The 17841-nt window shown below is 39.5% G+C and overlaps 1 protein-coding gene across 7 annotated transcripts in view; it reads left to right on the top strand.

Moving 5' to 3' along the window:
* Nucleotides 1–4034, top strand: part of LDHC (lactate dehydrogenase C) — a 61052-nt gene extending 57018 nt beyond the window's left edge. For all 7 annotated transcript variants that reach the window (XM_085008859.1, XM_021077678.2, XM_085008868.1 and 4 more), the window contains 1 exon segment: nt 3762–4034. In XM_085008859.1, the coding sequence (XP_084864985.1) occupies nt 3762–3777 (16 nt within the window). In that variant the 3' untranslated portion in view covers nt 3778–4034.
* Nucleotides 4035–17841: the final 13807 nt, after the last annotated feature.

Here is a 17841-nt window from a genome sequence, read left to right as displayed (position 1 = left end):
ACACCACAGCCCACGGCAATGCCAGACCCCCAACCCACGGAGCAAGGCCAGGGATTGAACCTGCAACCTCATGGTTCCTAGTCGGGTTCGGTAACCACTGCGCCATGACGGGAACTCCTAAGAGAGAGTGTTTTAATAGGGGGCAACAAAGAGGAGATAGGTAGTGAATCGTGTAGATCTCTAAGTTTGGCATTGGAAGCATCTGATGACTTCAATCTTTTCAGTGAAAGTAGATAAAATCATCTACTGAGTCAGGGAAGGTATAGCAAATCAGATGTTTGAGAAGATTTGGAATCATCTTTGTAGATAGAAATACAATTGACAAAAATAAAGGCAGAATTACTCTCAGGTGGATGTTTATTTGAGGTTAGTAAGCATTAATTTTGACGTAAGTTAAAGATCAGCTTTTTTTGTGTGATTTTCTGTAGGGATCTGAGCACAGAAAAGGAGAAAGTAGATCTGAATTCATCCGGTTTGGGTTTAACTTGAGGAGTGTTAAAAGGAGAGGGGGAAGAGAGACAGAGAGATAGATAGATGTAGGTAATTTTGGTTTGTACACAATTGAAGTGGGTTTGACCTTCTGCCAAAGGGTCATAGACAGATTCAGGATCTTCACCCTTAAATGTCATCTACATACAAGTGAATAAATTACAAAAAAATAATGAGTAATAAAGAATTTAAGAGGAGTTCCTGTTGTGGCTTAGTGGAAACGTATCTGACTAGCATCAATGAGGACGCAGGTTTGATCCCTGGCCTCACTCAGCGGATTAAGAATACGGCATTGCTGTGAGCTGTGATGTAGCTCACAGACAAAGCTTGGATCCTGCATTGCTGTGGCTGTGGCATAGGCCGACAGCTATAGCTCTGATTTGACTCCTAGTCTGGGAACCTCTGTATGCTGTGAGTGTGGCCCTAAAAAGATAAAAAAAAAAAAAATTAAGTATTTATAAAAGCTAAAAATTAAAATAGGCAAAGGGACTTAGGGTGTGGCAAAAGGTTTAGAGAATGAACCCAAGAAAGGAATCTTAAGTTGGATATGGAGGACCCTCATGACAAGTTTCAAAGTAGGATACTTATGCTGGAAGGAGAAGGTTCTATGAGCTAAAGAAGTCAAGAAATTGGAAAGAAAGGGAGTTGGTTGGTTTATCCACACGGACAATGAATTCACCAAGGATAATGGCAGAAATTAGGATGGAGAAGGAGGAATGCTGGGTGTCAAAGTCTTTTATGAATGAGATGGAATAACCAAGAGGTCATTAGAAAGAGAAGAAGAGCTGAATAAGATGAACCTCAAAAAATGGGAATTTTTTGTTTGTAAGAGAGCAAGAGATTAATAATTTAAAAGAGACAAAGAGGAGTGTACAGTGGATTCCACACACTCTTCCTTTTTTGAGGGTATACGAGGACAGTGGAAGAATACGAAGTTACCCCCAAAGGGCTCCTGAGGAAAAGTCAGGAAGTTGTCAAATAAATGTTGCTAAAAAGAGACTGAGTAATATGGAAGTTTCATAGTCTTTATTGAACAAATCAATGGACAAGTTATATTTTATAGGAAATACTTAAACATTTGACATTAAGAGCAGAATCATTTGTACACTCTTACTTTTTTTCCAATTACTTCATTTTTATTGCTTCACATTTTCAGCAGATAAAGTTGCCAACAGAGTTTATTTTACATTAATATATTGATGTTTTTATCAATTAAGTAGGGACTTCTCTTTAACCATTTCCTTACTTCATGGCCAGTCTAAGAGCAAAGGAAGCAAAAATTTTTTTTTTTTTTTGTCTTTTTGTCTTTTAGGGCTGCACCCTGTGGCACATGGAGGTTTCCAGGCTAGAGGTCCAGTTGGAGCTGCAGCTGCTGGCCTACACCACAGCCACAGCAATGTGGGATCTGAGCCATGTCTGCGATCTACACCATAGGTCACGGCAATGCCAGATCCTTAACCCACTGAGCAAGGCCAGTGATCAAACCCATGTCTTTATGGATGCTAGTCAGGTTTGCTAACCGCTGAGTCACGACAGGAATCCCAAGGAAGCAAATTTTAATGCATCCAGGGGTTATATTGCTAACCAGGCATGAAGCTTAAAGGGAGGTGGGTTGGCTGAAAGGGTGGCAGCAGGTCTTGGTCAGGATACAGGGCTAGGCCAGGCCAGGCCCTGGGGGTCAGGGCCATTTTTTCCAGTCCACCCAGCAGCCCCCAAATGGCATAATGGGATGGACATGCATTTCCATTTTTAGTTCAAGAATCCTAAGGAGGAGATACAGAGAAAATAGAATTCCTGAAACATTAGCAGGGAAACAGAAAGGCTCCTGCCCTAGCCACAGTGGGCTTTTATTCTGATGCCACCCAGCCCCTGGCAGCTCCTGTTAAAGCTCCAAAATGTATTGTGCTACACACAGATACAATCAGAATGAGCAAAGACTGGAAAGGGAAGGGGAGGTCAGTGTAACTGGAGCTAGAGTTTTAAAACCTCTTGGGCTGATAGTTGACAGGACAGTGGTTTTCCATGGCTAGCACAGACCAGAGTGGAGTGAATGTGAGTATAGTGGGGCAGGGGACCTTGAGAAGACATGTGGCTGGTCTGATAGAGCACATGAGGTTGAATATAAGTGGCTACCACCATGAGGGAGGTAGACTGCTCTGGAGGAGATGGCTAGGGAGTCCCTGTGTGAGTCACTAGAATAAGACAAGAACACTGTGCTCCCGAGGAGAGCCCCAGAGGTGAAAAAAGGGAAACTTGGCTAAGTAGTGCTTGTGGACTCTGAACTATCATGAAAAGCTGGAAGGCACCACTGCACACCACTCCAGAGTCAAGGAGCCTTTCTTTCTCAATGCTAGTTCCTGGTGACTGTTTACAATCAGACCTAGAGGAAAAAAACCTTTTCATTGCCTCTTCCAACTCTACATTCAACCCCAAGGGGTAGGGCAGAAAAAAGCAATGGGTAGGAGACAGAGGTGTGAGAGACCTACTGGGTCTTCTTAACATCTAGCAAGGAGATAGGGGCCAGTGTATGGGGATGTAGGCATTGTGTGGGTTACTCAGGCTCTGGCAGCTGCCTCTAGGGCCTTGGCTTCAGCTGTAGGAGTGAAGGTTCCACGGGCCCAGTGTAGAGCAGTGGCCATGGCTGCACCTATTCCATCATGCACCTGTCCATCATGGAAGGTCCTAGAAAGAGGTCAGGCAGTAGCTAGGAGGGCAGGAGTACATTCTGTTGGTGACTGATAGGGGAATTACATAGCCCTGCTGGGCATGTGAAAATACCCATAACTCTAGGCTCCATTGGAGGCTTTACCTCTGGAACTTGAGAACTGTTACCATCTGTGGTCCAACTTAATGGCATCCCCTGGTGTAAAGGTCAGCTTACACAAAGCAGAACCTTCCCAGCCACTTGCTGCTTTAGCCTTTACAGTTCTCTCGATTAGTTTACACCAAACACAGGCTGCTTGATTTCACAGTCCTTCATCTGACTGCATGGTATCCTTCCCCTTAGAAATATGACCTGGCAAGCGGTAAAGTAGAAAATGCCTTTCTTGGTCCCTTTGAAGGCCTCTGGCACTCATGGCAATAGGCACATGTTCTTACATGGTCATAGGACATTAGGATACTCTTGGTATGGTTGACAATCACTCTCCTGCCCTCTGAGTGATTCTTGTTGAGTTCCATAGTCTCTCTGTTATATTCTTATTCTGAAGCTTTCTTGCATAGCTGCTTTTCCATATCAGCTTACTGAATAATAACCTAATTTTGCCTTTTAGGGCTTATACGGAATAAAAGAAGAAATCTTTCTCAGCATCCCTTGTGTCTTGGGGCGAAATGGTGTCTCAGATATTGTGAAAGTTAACTTGAATGCTGAGGAGGAGGCCCTTTTCAAGAAGAGTGCAAACACGCTTTGGAATGTCCAAAAAGACTTGACGTTTTAAAACCTCTTGATGTTCCATGTTTTATATAACTGTATAGTAGACTGTATATTTTATATTTGGAAACTATTTTCATCTGATCTATAAAAATAAAAAAAACATTGGACCTATGACATAACACCAGTCTCTCAAGGCTAGAAGAAGGAAATGGTAGAGATTTTTCTCCTTTATGAATCTCTTTATACCTCTGTTCTAATGATACCCAGTCTGTACAGATTTAAGTTGTACTTTGGAAGAATGTCACATATATAATAGTTGCCTTCAGATTTAGTAGAATGTAATAATATAGAACTTATAATGACATTATAATATTATAATATAGAACTTAAGAGGGAATTCCCATTGTGGCTCAGCAGTAACTAACCTGACTAGCATCCATGAGGGCAAAGGTTTGATCTGTCGCCTCACTCAGTGGGTTAAGGATCCATTGTTGCTGTGAGCTGTGGTGTAGGCTGGCAGCTGCAGCTGCAATTCAACCCCTAGTCTGAGAACCTTCATGTGCCACAGGTATGGCCCTAAAAAAATACACACACACACGTATATATTACATATATAAAAAATTTATGATTCTTCTCACAAAAGAAGAGCACTTTTTCTAGTATTGAAATTTCATTTTGTGCTTTCCTTTCATTAGGGCACCAGCATATTCACTTTATATTGTTTCATTAATTTCATGTGTCTCTATATAATCCTTACTGAGTCTTTTTTTTTTTTGTTTTTTTTTTTTTTGGCTTTTTGTCTTTTTAGGGCCGCACCCATGGCATTTGGAGGTTCCATGTTAGGGATCCGATTGGAGCTGTAGCCACTGGCCTACGCCAGAGCCACAGCAACGCAGGATCCAAGCCGTGTTGCGACCTACACCATAGTTCACAGCAACACTGGATCCTTAACCCACTGAGTGAGGCTAGGGATCGAATCCACGTCCTCATGGATGCTAGTTGTGTTCACTAACTGCTGAGCCACTACGGGAACTCCAGAGTACTTATTTTTAAGACAATGCATATCAGAAGGAAAATAGAAATATAACCTTACTGTGTAAAAAATCAAATGAATGAAACATCTTCAACCTTGTAAATATTATACCAATTAATGTAAACTCAAATAGTTGATTCAGTCCCTCTGTTGAAATACCACACAGAGATTTTAGACCATGTCTAGGTTATTTGTTCAGCAAACTCTTGCTATGCCTGCTGTGTTATCATTACGAAGTGAGAATGACATGGTTTCTCTCCTCAGGTATTTCACAGTGAGTATTTAGGGTGCCTCATCTGATTGTTGATGAATGCTTAGTAACAGTCAATTGGTAGCGCCTTGGTGTCTAAGGTAAGAGTACATATGCTTCATGTAAAAATATTTCCTTGATTCCATAAAGAATTTAAGGAAGCTATAGGAAATATATAATGAAACAAAAACTTACAAATCAGGAATAAGTTAATTTACAAATAAAGACTAGGACAGGAGCAGTGGGAAAAATTAGAAGGCATAAATGCAGGCCCCGAGAACTTACATGGCTGTAGTGGAGGCAAACCCATTTGGCCAGAGAGTGACGAACGGTTCACTCTGTTTTTCTTGGTATTTAATACCTTTCATTTTAGTCATCTTCTACTGAACACAAGTAGTTTCCTATTATTTTGTTCTCTTTTTTTTTTTTTCAACTCTTCCCTTGAATGTACCAAATATGATCATGAGGGAAAGTTTACTTAGGATAGGGGAAAAGGGAGTGATTCCATGGATTTCACCTTTTTAAAAATCTCCTCTTTGTATGCCAAATTAAAATTTCACTTTAGGAAATCCTTGCAGATATTGAAAGGCTGAAAAACATAATTTATACGGGGAATATTCTAGGAGGTAAAACTGTTCTATATCATGTGTTCTCAACTGGAGCAATATTACCCCAAGGGGGTGAAAATTGGTTCTTGGGTTGAGGGTTGGTGAAAAAAAACTCAGGTATTACAAGGGTTTGACTCTCCAAAGCTCAACCCTAGCAGACAAAAATCTCATTCTCTAATATTCAGTGTCATGATGTGGAGGTGGGTGAGAGAGTGGAATGATTAGGGATAATGTCTGAAAATGCTCTTGAGGAAAGCTAATGAAAAAAAGATTGAAAAACATGGCTCTCTATCTTGTAAAATAATTGGTCAGGTGTGTAATGTGTTTTATGATTCACAGCATTGCTCTATATTTTGTAAAATAATTGGTCATATGGGTATTGTGTTTTATGATTCATTAAATAGGTAGAATGTGATGGGAGAAGCGGAAGCCTTGGTTTATCCCAAACTAAGGGATGAGAGGGGATTTTATTAGATTCCACATTTAATGACTTCACATAAACAATGAGTTGTAGAAATGGTTATCAATTGTATATATGGTTATCAATTATCATTGCCCTGATCAAATTCTTAGGATTTTGCATTTTATATAAAAATCAAGTCCCCTTTGCATAGAGGGTTTAAAAAAATTTTTTTTTTTTTTTAGGGCCGCACCTGTGGCATATGGAGGTTCCCAGGCTAGAAGTCTAATCGGAGCTATAGCTGCCGGCCTACACCACAGCCACAGCAACGCAGGATGTGAACTGTGTCTGCAACCTTCACCACAGCTCAATGCAACACCGAATCCTTAACCCACTGACTCATGGCAGCACCGGATCCTTAGCCCACTGAGCAAGGCGAGGGATCAAACCCACAACCTCATGGTTCCTAGTCAGATTCGTTTCCTCTGTGCCACGATGAGAACTCCTGGGTTTAAATTTTTTTAATGTTTTTTTCTACTTCAGCTCATATTTGGGTGGTAAAAAGTAGCCCTGAGATCCTTTCTCCTACTTCCCTGGTGAAAAATTCCCAATCAAGAGTCAAAAACTTTGGAGTTCCCGTCATGGTGCAACAGAAATGAATCTGACTGGAAATCATGAGGTTGCAGGTTCAATCCCTGGCCTCACTCAGTGGGTTAAGGATCTGGCATTGCTGTGAGCTGTGGTGTAGGTCACAGACTCAGCTTGGATCTGGCGTTCTGTGGCTGTGGTGTAGGCCGTCAGCTGTAGCTCCAATTTGACCCCTAGTCTGGGAACCTCCACATGCTTCGGGTGTGGCCCTAAAGAGCAAAAAATTAAAAGTCAAAAAGCCTTTATTGGATACATCCACACATCCTTTAGTTGGAAAGACATTTACTTGGGCTCCCAGGTGGATAGATTCTGGGTAAGAACTACTCTGATAGCTGAGGCAATGTGCCTGCTGCACCTCATGAGCTTAGATCCCGTGGAGCCTGTCTGACACCCCCAGCCACAGAAACCTCAACCTGCAGTGGGCATGCAGGTGATAAGTAGGGGCGCAGGCACAGTGCCTCAGCCCACCTCCTGGCCTTGTGTCTGCGCCAGGTGTGCATGGCCCTGGGCAAGACCAGAGCTTGAGGACCATGCTGGCTGGGTGACACATTACACAGCTTCAGCAGTCAATGGTTTTCCTCCTTTGAGCTTCAACTAGCTTTCCTGCCTCTTCTCTCCACTCTCTTCCTCTTCCTATTGAGTGGGCAGCCAGGAGGGCTGCTGGAGTCCTGTGGACTAGCTGGAGATTGGGCACTTCAGCAGTGAATTTCTTTTGCTTGGGGTTGACACTCTGTACCCTCTAGGCAGCATGCATCCTGCTCTGGGGTGGCTGGCCCTTCATCTATGTGAGGGTGGTCAGAAGCTCGTCTGAGCTCTGGGGCCTGTGAACTTGGGGCTTGTGGACCTTGGGCTGAGAGCTGAGAGCTAAAAGTGGAGGAGAATGGGAAAGAGGAGAGGGAAGGAGAGCCTTCTCAATGGTAGGTTTCAGTTCTGGCGGAGCAGCACCCTTTCCTTCCTTTGCTCCCGCTTATCCCCTCTTTACTATACCCATCTTCCTCCTCTTCCACATAATTTACCTCCTGGATGCTGGGCTGCTGGCCAGAAACTATCCGGCTGCTTTGTTGGTCATCTTTGTCATTCCCTGTGTGTCTGAAGCACCTCTTTCCTCACTGAGGCCCAGGAGTTCTCTATATACACCCTCCTCATTACAGACCAATTTCAAATCTGGAAGTGGTTTTGCAGTTTTCCCTCAAAATGGTGACCATCAAGTGTGAATTGAGACTGTCACTTCAGAAGAGGCCATTCATCACAATAAGGTCTTCATTATAGGAACTGGATCGGTTGCTGTGGCTTGTGCAGTCAGCATCTTATTAAATGTAAGTTATGTGTTCTGTGCCATTGGGCTAACCAAGTTTTCCTCAATTCTAGGGCTTAATCCAGAGGAACAAGTGCTCTTTTCTAACTGGTCTACCCTGAGGGGGGTGCTTTTTCTGGTTCTTATGATGGTGTCCTGTGTGTTAGTAGCATCTCCTTATGAAAGCAGGTTGACATTTCACTTTCACTGATGTGATAGGATGAGGTACCCTTTGCTTAACAAGGAAACTCAGCTCACTAGTAAAACAACTTGAGAAATAAGGAAAAGAAAGTGTGCAACCTGTCAGTATGGTAGGTGTCCTACTAGTACCAAATACAATAGCCTTTTTCCTTTAAAAATCTCTCTCCCATTTCTTAGTCTCTATTTTTACTTCCCTTCCTTCTTTATTCATATTAGGTTAGTTTTAGTGTTTAGTTGTTCTTATTATATAGCTAATAAAGTTAGCTTCCACTTTTATTTTATTTTATTATTTATTTATTTATTTTTGTCTTTTTGCCTTTTCTAGGCCCGATCCCACGGTACATGGAGGTTCCCAGGCGAGGGGTCCAATCTGAGCTGTAGCCACTGGCCTATGCCAGAGCCACAGCAATGCGGGATCCGAGCTGCATCTGCGACCTACACTACAGCTCATGGCAACGCTGGATCCCCAACCCACTGAGCAAGGCCAGGAATCGAACCTGCAACCCCATGGTTCCCAGTTGAATTCATTAACCACTGAGCCACGACGGGAACTCCTAGCTTCTACTTTTAATGGATAGATAGACTCAGGCTAAAAGACCTGACCCTTTTCTAAGAATATTACCCTGATCTGAACCCCTAATGTTTTAGTAAATCATAATATACTCTTTGAGTTATGATTTACTTTTATTAATGGAATATAAGATTTCTGTAAGTTACTTTTCTAAAGCCTTTAATCCTGGCATGATTTATTGAATTTAAAGAATTAGCCCTAGATTTCATGCCTAGTTGACATAAGTATCCTTAAGGCACCAAGAGTTCAGTTGCTGTCAACTGCTGCTTCTGGAAATCATATAAATTCCTCATGATTCATTTTGTCCTACCTGCTATGATGCCTTTATCAGCAGTATCCTCATTGCTAAGAATATACATACATGAAAACCAAAATACTTGTTTTCAATATTGATTATAATTGTATACATTATTTTGTACAACTGAAAAGTAATTAATAGATCTATTTTATAGAAGAGAAGAAAGGCACACACTATCTCAAGTTGCATGATAAGTAAGTATATACAGATAATATATACAGAAAACCAGGAGTTCCCATCATGGCACAGTGGTTAATGAATCTGACTAGGAACCATGAGGTTGTGGGTTCGGTCCCTGCCCTTGCTCAGTGGGTTAAACGATCTGGCGTTGCCATGAGCTGTGGTGTAGGTCGCAGACTCGGCTCGGATCCCGCATTGCTGTGGCTCTGGCGTAGGCCGGTGGCTATAGCTCTGATTCGACCCCAAGCCTGGGAACCTCCTTATGCCGCGGGAGCGGCTCAAGAAAAGGCAAAAAGACAAAAAAAAAAAAAAAAAAATATATATATATATATATATACACATATACATATATGTATATATATATATATATATATATATATATATATATATATATATATATACACACACACACACACACAGAAAACCTTGTGGTAAGAGTTATTTGCCATCTCTGCTTTGAGGGGTCCTTCTGGGAGGGACTGAGATTTATCCCTATAAAAAGATAATAGGCCCAAGCTCCTAGAGCTTGAATTCTATGATGTTGCAAACTCCAGCATTTGTGTATCTTAGAAAATGTGGTGCACAATTCCCCTATAAAGCCCTAGGTTAAGTCTCACTTTAATCTCTCCCTCTCCCGGCCCTAGACTCTACAACTTCTTTCATTCAAAGAGTTGGTTTTTAAGAAAAAACTCTTTGCTGATAAAGAAGAAATTCTCAATAAGAACTGTACACCCCTAGTAGAAAAACAGCAATGTCTTTGAAAATTACTGAATTGTAATACCATAAACTTTCATTGACCATAAAGTGATAATCCGTGAGGGCAGGAATCTTTATTTCATTTAGTGTTGTATCCCAAGTCTAAAAACAGTTCCTACTGTAATAGACACTTAGCAATTGAATGAAGGAATTGCTTAAAGCCAAATGTGTGTCACACGGGAAAGAGCACTGGATAGTGCATACAGAAAATGGATATTCTACCCACCTTCATTTTTATTTATTTATTTATATTATAGTTGATTTACAATGTTCTGCCAATTTTTACTGTACAGCAATGACCCAGTTTATATATATATATATATATATATACACATACATATATATACTTGTTTTCAACATTGATTATAATAATAATATACTTTGTATACATTATTTAGTACAACTAAAAAGTAATTAATACATCTATTTTAAATAAGAGAAGAAAGGCATATATATATATTCTTTTTCTCACATTATCCTCCATCCTGATCCATGACAAGTGATTGAATATAGTTCCCTGTGCTATACAGCAGGATCACATTGCCCATCCACTCCAAATGTAACAGTCTTCATCTACTAACCCCAAGCTCCCAATCCATCCCACTCCCCCACCCCAAACACAAGTTTATCCTCCATGTCCATGATCTGTTTCTGTTTTGTAGGTAGATCATTTTGCCATATTTTAGATTCCACATATAAGTGATATCATATGGTGTCTCTTCACTCAGTATGAGTCTCTAGTTCCATCCATGTTGCTGCAAATGACATTATTTTGTCCTTTTTTATACCCATCTTCATTTTTATAAATAAGGAAAGAGGGTCCAGAGAGATTGAATTAGAATCCACTTTTTAAGGACTTTATTCTTTTAAGAACAATTTTAGATTTGCAGAAAAATTGAAAACATAGTACTGGAGTTCCCATCGTGGCTCAGCATTAATGAACCCAACTAGTATCCATGAGGATGTGGGTTCAATCCCTGGCCTCTCTCGGTGGATTAAGGATCCAGCGTTGCCATGAGCTGAGGTGTAGGTTGCAGACTCGGTTTGGATCCCATGTTGCTGTGGCTGTGGCTAGGCTGGCAGCTGTAGTCCAATTTGACCCCTAGGCTGGGAAACTCCATATGCCACAGGTGCAGCCCTAAAGAGTCAGAAAAAAAGAAAAAAAAAAAAAGTACAGAGAGTTCTTTACCCCATATCCAGTTATTAACATTATACCTTAGTACAGTACATTTGTGACAATTAAGGAACCAATGTTGATAGCACCAATTATTTATTTATTTATTTATTGTCATTTTGCCTTTTCTCGGCCGCACCCGAGGCATATGGAGGTTCCCAGGCTAGGGGTTGAATTGGAGCTGCAGCTGCCAAGCCTACACCACAGCTACAGCAATGTGGAATCCCAGCCATGTCTGTGACCCACACCACAGCTCACGGCAACACCGGATCCTTAACCCACTGAGCAAGGCCAGGGATCAAGCCCGAAACTTCATGCTTCTTAGTTGGATTTGTTAACCACTGAGCCACGACGGGAACTCCTGATATCACCAATTAAAGTCCATACTTTTACTCAGATTTCCTTAGTTTTATGTAATGTCCTTTTTTTGTGTTCTAGTATCCTTCCCAGGATACCACATTACATTTCATCATTCATGTCTCCTTAGACTCCTCTAGACCGTGATAGTTTCTTTTTTGGCTTTCCTTTTTCTCTGTGTGTGTGTGTGTGTGTGTGTGTGTGTGTGTGTGTGTGTTTTAAAGGACGTATGGAAGTTCCTGGGCCTGAGAATGAATTTGATTCAGAGCTGTGATCTATGATGTAGCTCCAGCAACACTGGCCAAGGATTGAACCCACACCTCTTCAGTGACCCAAGCTGCCAAAGTGACACTGCACCACAGAGGGAACTCCAGGCCTTGTTTTTGATGACTAGCGGTTTTGAACAGCACTGGTTAGATATTTTGTAGAATGCCCCTTTATTGGAATTGGTTTGATATTTTTCTCATGGTTAGCCTGACGTTACGGATTTGGGGGAGGAAGAAAGGAGGTTAGGCACTATTTTCATCACATTTCCAGGGTACATGTGATCAACATGATTTATCACAGTTGAGGTTGACCTCAGTCACGTGGCTGAGGTAGTGTTAGGTTTCTCTAAGGTAATGTTACTCTTTTTTCCCCCTCTTTCCATGCTATGCTCTTTGGAAGGAAGCCCCTATGCGCAGCCCACACTTAAGGAGTGGCAAGTTATGTTCTTTCTCCTTGAGGGTATAGAGTATCTTCATAAATTGAGATTCTTCCGCATGGGAGATTTGTCTTTTCTCCTCTTTTTATTCATTTAATCATTTACTAATATCAGTAGGGTCTCATGAATTTTATATTTCGGGTTATAACTTAATACATTTTGTCTTTTTTTTTTTTTTTTAAGGGCTGCACCGTAGCATATGGAGGTTCCCAGGCTAGGGGTCTAATCGGAGCTACAGCTGCCAGCCTATGCCGCAGCCACAGCTACGCCAGATCCAAGCCGGGTCTGAGACCTACACCACAGCTCATGGCATCACCAGATCTTTAATCCACTGAGCAAGGCCAGGGTTCGAACCTGCAACCTCATGGTTCCTAGTCAGATTCGTTTCCACTGTGCCACAACAGGAACTCCCTCAATACATTTTTTTTTTTTTAATTTTGTTTCTCAAGTAGTTCCACCTTTGAGCACTGGGAGCTCATTCAGTTGACTCCTGTGTCCTTTTGACATATCCACATCAACAACAGAGTTTTTGTTTTGTTTTGAATACTTTCTTACTTTCTGGCATAAGATATTTTGGCTTCTTCATCTATTTGTTGCTCTAATCCTAAACAGCCTTTTTTCCCAAGAAGCCCTGGTTCCTTTTATTGGAATATGGCATTATAGCCTAAGATCTGAATGTTAGGTGTGCTTATTTCTACACAGAACATTTAAAAAAAACTGTCTTTCAAAGGTAATTTTGTCAATACTATGTGATTTTGCTCCATGCTACTACAATCTCTTATTTTAAAGCTGGTTGTTCCCAACTCTGTACTCTCATAACATGTTGTTCAGATTTCATTAGGTCTGTTTACAGGGTTTTCTACAGCACCAGATTGAGTTCCTGAGAGCAGCAGTAATAGCAGTTATGACAGTTATCATTAATTGATTGCCCATTTTGTGCAAGCTACTGAACTAAAGCACTTTACATATATTATTTAATAACCTCAGCACAATTCTATGATGTTTTACAGATGATGCACCTGCAAACTGAGGTTAAATGTGATGGAGGAAGGATTTGAAACCAGTTCTTTTGACTCAACAGCCTAAGCTCTTAAGTACTGTACTTAATTTACTTGGCACCTAGGACATAATTGTGTAAACAAATAAATGAACCAGTATCTCCCTGTTCAGGGGTCTTTTCATACCACATCCGTCTCTAGGTAAACATTCTCATTTACCAGACCAATGTATATTTTGCCCTCTTGCTCTATAATGCAAAAGTTATATTAGGAGGTTGTTAAAAACAAATGTACAAGGAAAATTTAGTACTAATTTTCTGAAATTGGGTGCTATGGGCATATCAAAAGATCTGAGGGCGCCTGCTCATTTGTAAAAAGTTTGGTGAGATTGAACTGGACATGGAATGTGTACTTAAATCTCAGATGTTTTCTACCCTGATCTGTTTTCTATTCAAACCTTTCCCCAGGTTTCCTTGTCATCGCAAATTGAACATAGTGATTATCACAGCATATGCCGGCCAGATGAAAAGAGAAACATGGGAGTCCCCATTGGCTCAGTGAAGACGAATCCAACTAGAATCCATGAGGATGCGTGTTCGATCCCTAGCCTCATTCAGTGGGTTAAGGATCCGGCTTTGCTGCCAACTGTGGTGTAGGTTATAGACATGGCTGTGGTGTAAGTTGGCAGCTACTGCAGCTCTGATTCAACCCCTAGCCTGGTAACTTCTATATGCCTCAGGTATGGCCCTAAAAAGCAAAAAGAGAGAGAGAGAGAAACATGCCTTGACTTAATCCAGAGAAATGTGTCCATGTTTAAAGTAATGATTTCCAGTATTATCCAGTAGTCTCCACTGCAAACTGATTGTTTCTAGAGCAGGTCACTTTTATATTGGCTGTTCGGTAAATAATAATATTTTTTTTTATGGGAGTGGGTTTAATAACTTTTTAGAGAAAAATATACCAATATAACTAGAATCTTTTCATGTTTTGTTAATCTAAGATGTATTTTTTACAGTTGTAATCAATATGTGTACCATAATGAAGATTTCTTAAAATAGTAGTGTATATGAAAAGATAATTTACTTAATCTTGACTGAAGTTTTACGTTCTAAAGGTTTTCACATCTAAGCTGTTTTCCAGATTGCTGGGGGGTGCTGAAGTGAAAGCATAACAATTTATTGAATACCTCTCCACAACTGTGTCAGACTTCTCACTGGTGCAGCACAAAATAGAAAAATTCAAGATATACTTTAGAGATAAAATATGTAGGACTGTTGGTAGTTTTGTATAGTGAGGAATAGGGAAGGGTAAACAATGACTTCTGGATTTGTACCTTGAGCAATTCCATTTACCTGGGTTGGGATGCTTTCAAGGTAGGAGTCAGTGAAAGAAGCAGGAAGGAGTTGCTGGATTTAGGGAAGAAAAAACCAAGATTTCTAATTGGGACGGGTTAAATTTGAACATCCGAAAAGACATTCAAGAGGAAATATTAAACAGGTAGCTGATTATGAGTCTGAAGCTCAGAAATCTAGGTTGGAATATTCAGTCAAATTGCTATATTTTAAAGTTTTTGGAATCCCTTTTCTCTATAAGTAGGCCAAGAGTTAGTACATGATTATGTTGATTCATTTATATAGTTTTTTCTTTTCTTTTTTTTTTTTTTTAGGGCTGCACCCGTGGCATATGGAGGTTTCCAGGCTAGGGCCTGAATTGGAAATGTAGCCTCTGGCCTACACCACAGCCACAGCAACATGGGATCTGAGCTGCGTCTGCAACCTATACCACAGCTCACAGCAACGTTGGATCCTTAATCCACCGAGTGAGGCCAGGGATCGAACCTGCATCCTCATAGATACTAGTCAGATCTGTTTCCATAGAACCATGATGGGAACTCCCATTGTATATTTTGATATTCAGGAACTGCTATTTAAATTTTGTTTGGTAATTTTATAAAATATTTACATGTTTCCAACATCAAATCTAGAGTTCAAGAATTATTCAAAGAAGTTTAGTTTCTATCCTTGTCCTCTTTCCCATCTTTTTAGGTAACCATTTAAATTTTTCATTTTATCACTTATAGTTTATTATTTCTATATATACATTTCTCCATCTTCTTTTTTCAAACTTAAGTAATATATCCTGAAGATCACACCATATTAGTATTTAGAGATATGCTGATTACTGTAGCTTTGTGGTAAGGTTGGCAATCAGGAGATAAGTCCTTCAGCATTGTTCTTTTTCAAGATTGTTTTGGCTATTCCGAGTCCTTTGCATTTCCACATGAATTTTAGATTCAGCTTGTCAACTTTTGCAAAAAAGCCCAGAAAGATTTTAATAGGGAGTACACCAAATCTCTAGACCATTTTTGGAAGTATTTCCATCTTAAACTATTGTCTTCAAATTGATGCCTGTAGCATATCTTTACAACTTATTTAGGTCATCTCTAATTTCTTTCAGCAATGTTTTATAGTTTTCAGAATACAAATCTTGCACTTTCCTTGTTAATTTATTCCTAAGTATTTTATTCTTTTGAATGCTATTGTGAATGGAATTGTTTCTTAATTTCATTTTGGACTATTCATTGCAACTATTAGAGATGTGGTTTACTTTTGTTATATTGATCTTGTGTTTTATCATTGTGCCAAGTTCATTAGTTCTATTATAGTAGATTCTTAGAATTTTTTATGTACAGGATAGTGTTGTTTGTGAATATAGTTTTATTTTCCTGTTCAAATCTAGGTGCCTTTTATTTCTCTTTTCCTGCTTTGGCTAGAACCTCTACTACAAGGTTTCACAGAAATGGTGAGAGTGGGCATCTTGGTCTTGTTCTCAATTTTAGGATGAAAACATTTACTCTTTCACCATTAGGTATAATGTTAGCTATATGTTTTTCATAGATGCTGTTTATCATCTTAAGGATGTTCCCTTCTGTTCTTATTTTGTTGAGGGTTTTTATCATGAATAGGTGTTAAATTTTGTGAAGTACTTTTGCTGCATCTTTTGAGACAATCATGAGTTATTTTTTAAAAAACTTTTTTCTACTAATGTATTACACCAATTGATTATTGGATGCTAAATCAATTCTTGGATAACACCTACTTAATTGTTACATATAATCCATTTTAATGTTGCTGGATGGTTTGCTAACATTTTAATGATGTTCACAACTATATTCTTGAGGGAATATGGTCTCTAGCTTGCTAAAGATGTCCTTGGTTTCCTGTAGTATCAGGGTAATACTGGTCTCATAGAATGAATAGTGAAGTGTTCCCTTCCCTGTTTTCTAGAAGAGTTAGTAAACATGCTTTAAATGTTTAGTGGAGTTCCCCAAGGAAGCTACCTGTGTTCAGACTTTGCTTTTGGGAAGATTTCTAAATTATTAACTTAATCTTTTTGTTGTATGTCCATTCAGATTTTCTACTTGAGTCAGCTTCAGTAGTTTTTGTCTTTCTAGGAATTTACCTATTTTATGTAAATTATCTAACCTGTTGCTTTATAGTTGCTCATAGTATTCTCGTATAATCCTATTTATTTCTCCAAGGTCAGTAGTGGTGACTTCCTCTCTTATTCCTGATATTAACAACGTGACTCCTTTCTTTTTTCCCTTGGTCAGTCTTGCTTGGCAAGTCACAATTTTTCAATTTTGTTGATCTTTTCAAAGACACCATTTTTTGGTGTCATTCATTTTCTCTACTTTCTATTTTCTGTTTTATTTTTAATTTCCATTCTAACCTTTCCTATTTCTTTTTTTTTCTTTTGTTATCATTTTTATTAGATTCTGCATATAAGTGATAGTGTATAGCATTTGTCCTTCTCTGACTTACTTATTATGACAATCTCTAGGTCCATCCATATTGCTGCTAATGGCATTATTGCATTCTTTTTATAGATGAGTATTATCCCATTGTATATAGGTACCATGTTTTCTTTGTCCATTCCTCTGTTGATGGATATTTAGGTTGCTTCCATGCCTTGGCTATTGTAAACATTGCTGCAATGAACACTGGCGTGTATGTATCTTTTCAAAGTATGGTCTTCTCTGGATATATGTCCAGGAGTAGGATTATTGGATCAAGTGGTAGTTAATATTTAATTTTTGAAGGAACCTTCATACTGTTTTTCATAGTGGTTGTACCAATTTACATTTCCACCAACAGTGTTGGAGAGTTCCTTTTTCTCCACACCCTCTTCAGCATTTACTGTTTGTAAGCTTTTTGAGAATGGCCATTCTGACTGGTGTGAGGTGATACCTCATTGTAGTTTTGATTTGCATTTCTTTAATAATTAGCAATGTTGAGCATCTCTTCTTGTGCTTTTAGGCCATATGTCTGTCTTCTTTAGGAGAAATGTATATTTGGATCATCTGCCCACTTTTTGATTGGTCCTATTTCTTTTTTGTTGTTGTTTGCTTTGGGTTTAGGGTACTCTTCTATTTCTTGTTTCTTATGATAGAAAGTTAGGTTATTGATCTCAGATCTTTCTTGTTTCTACTGGCCATTTACGAGCAT

Source organism: Sus scrofa, chromosome 2 (genome assembly GCF_054392235.1).
Source record: "Sus scrofa isolate SSC_HxYL_T2T_F1_AM1 chromosome 2, Sscrofa_HxYL_maternal_Yorkshire_Landrace_v2.0, whole genome shotgun sequence".
Classification (NCBI taxonomy): domain Eukaryota; kingdom Metazoa; phylum Chordata; class Mammalia; order Artiodactyla; family Suidae; genus Sus; species Sus scrofa.
The sequence above is the reverse complement of the archived record's forward strand: the minus strand, read 5'-3'. Positions and strand labels throughout refer to the sequence as shown.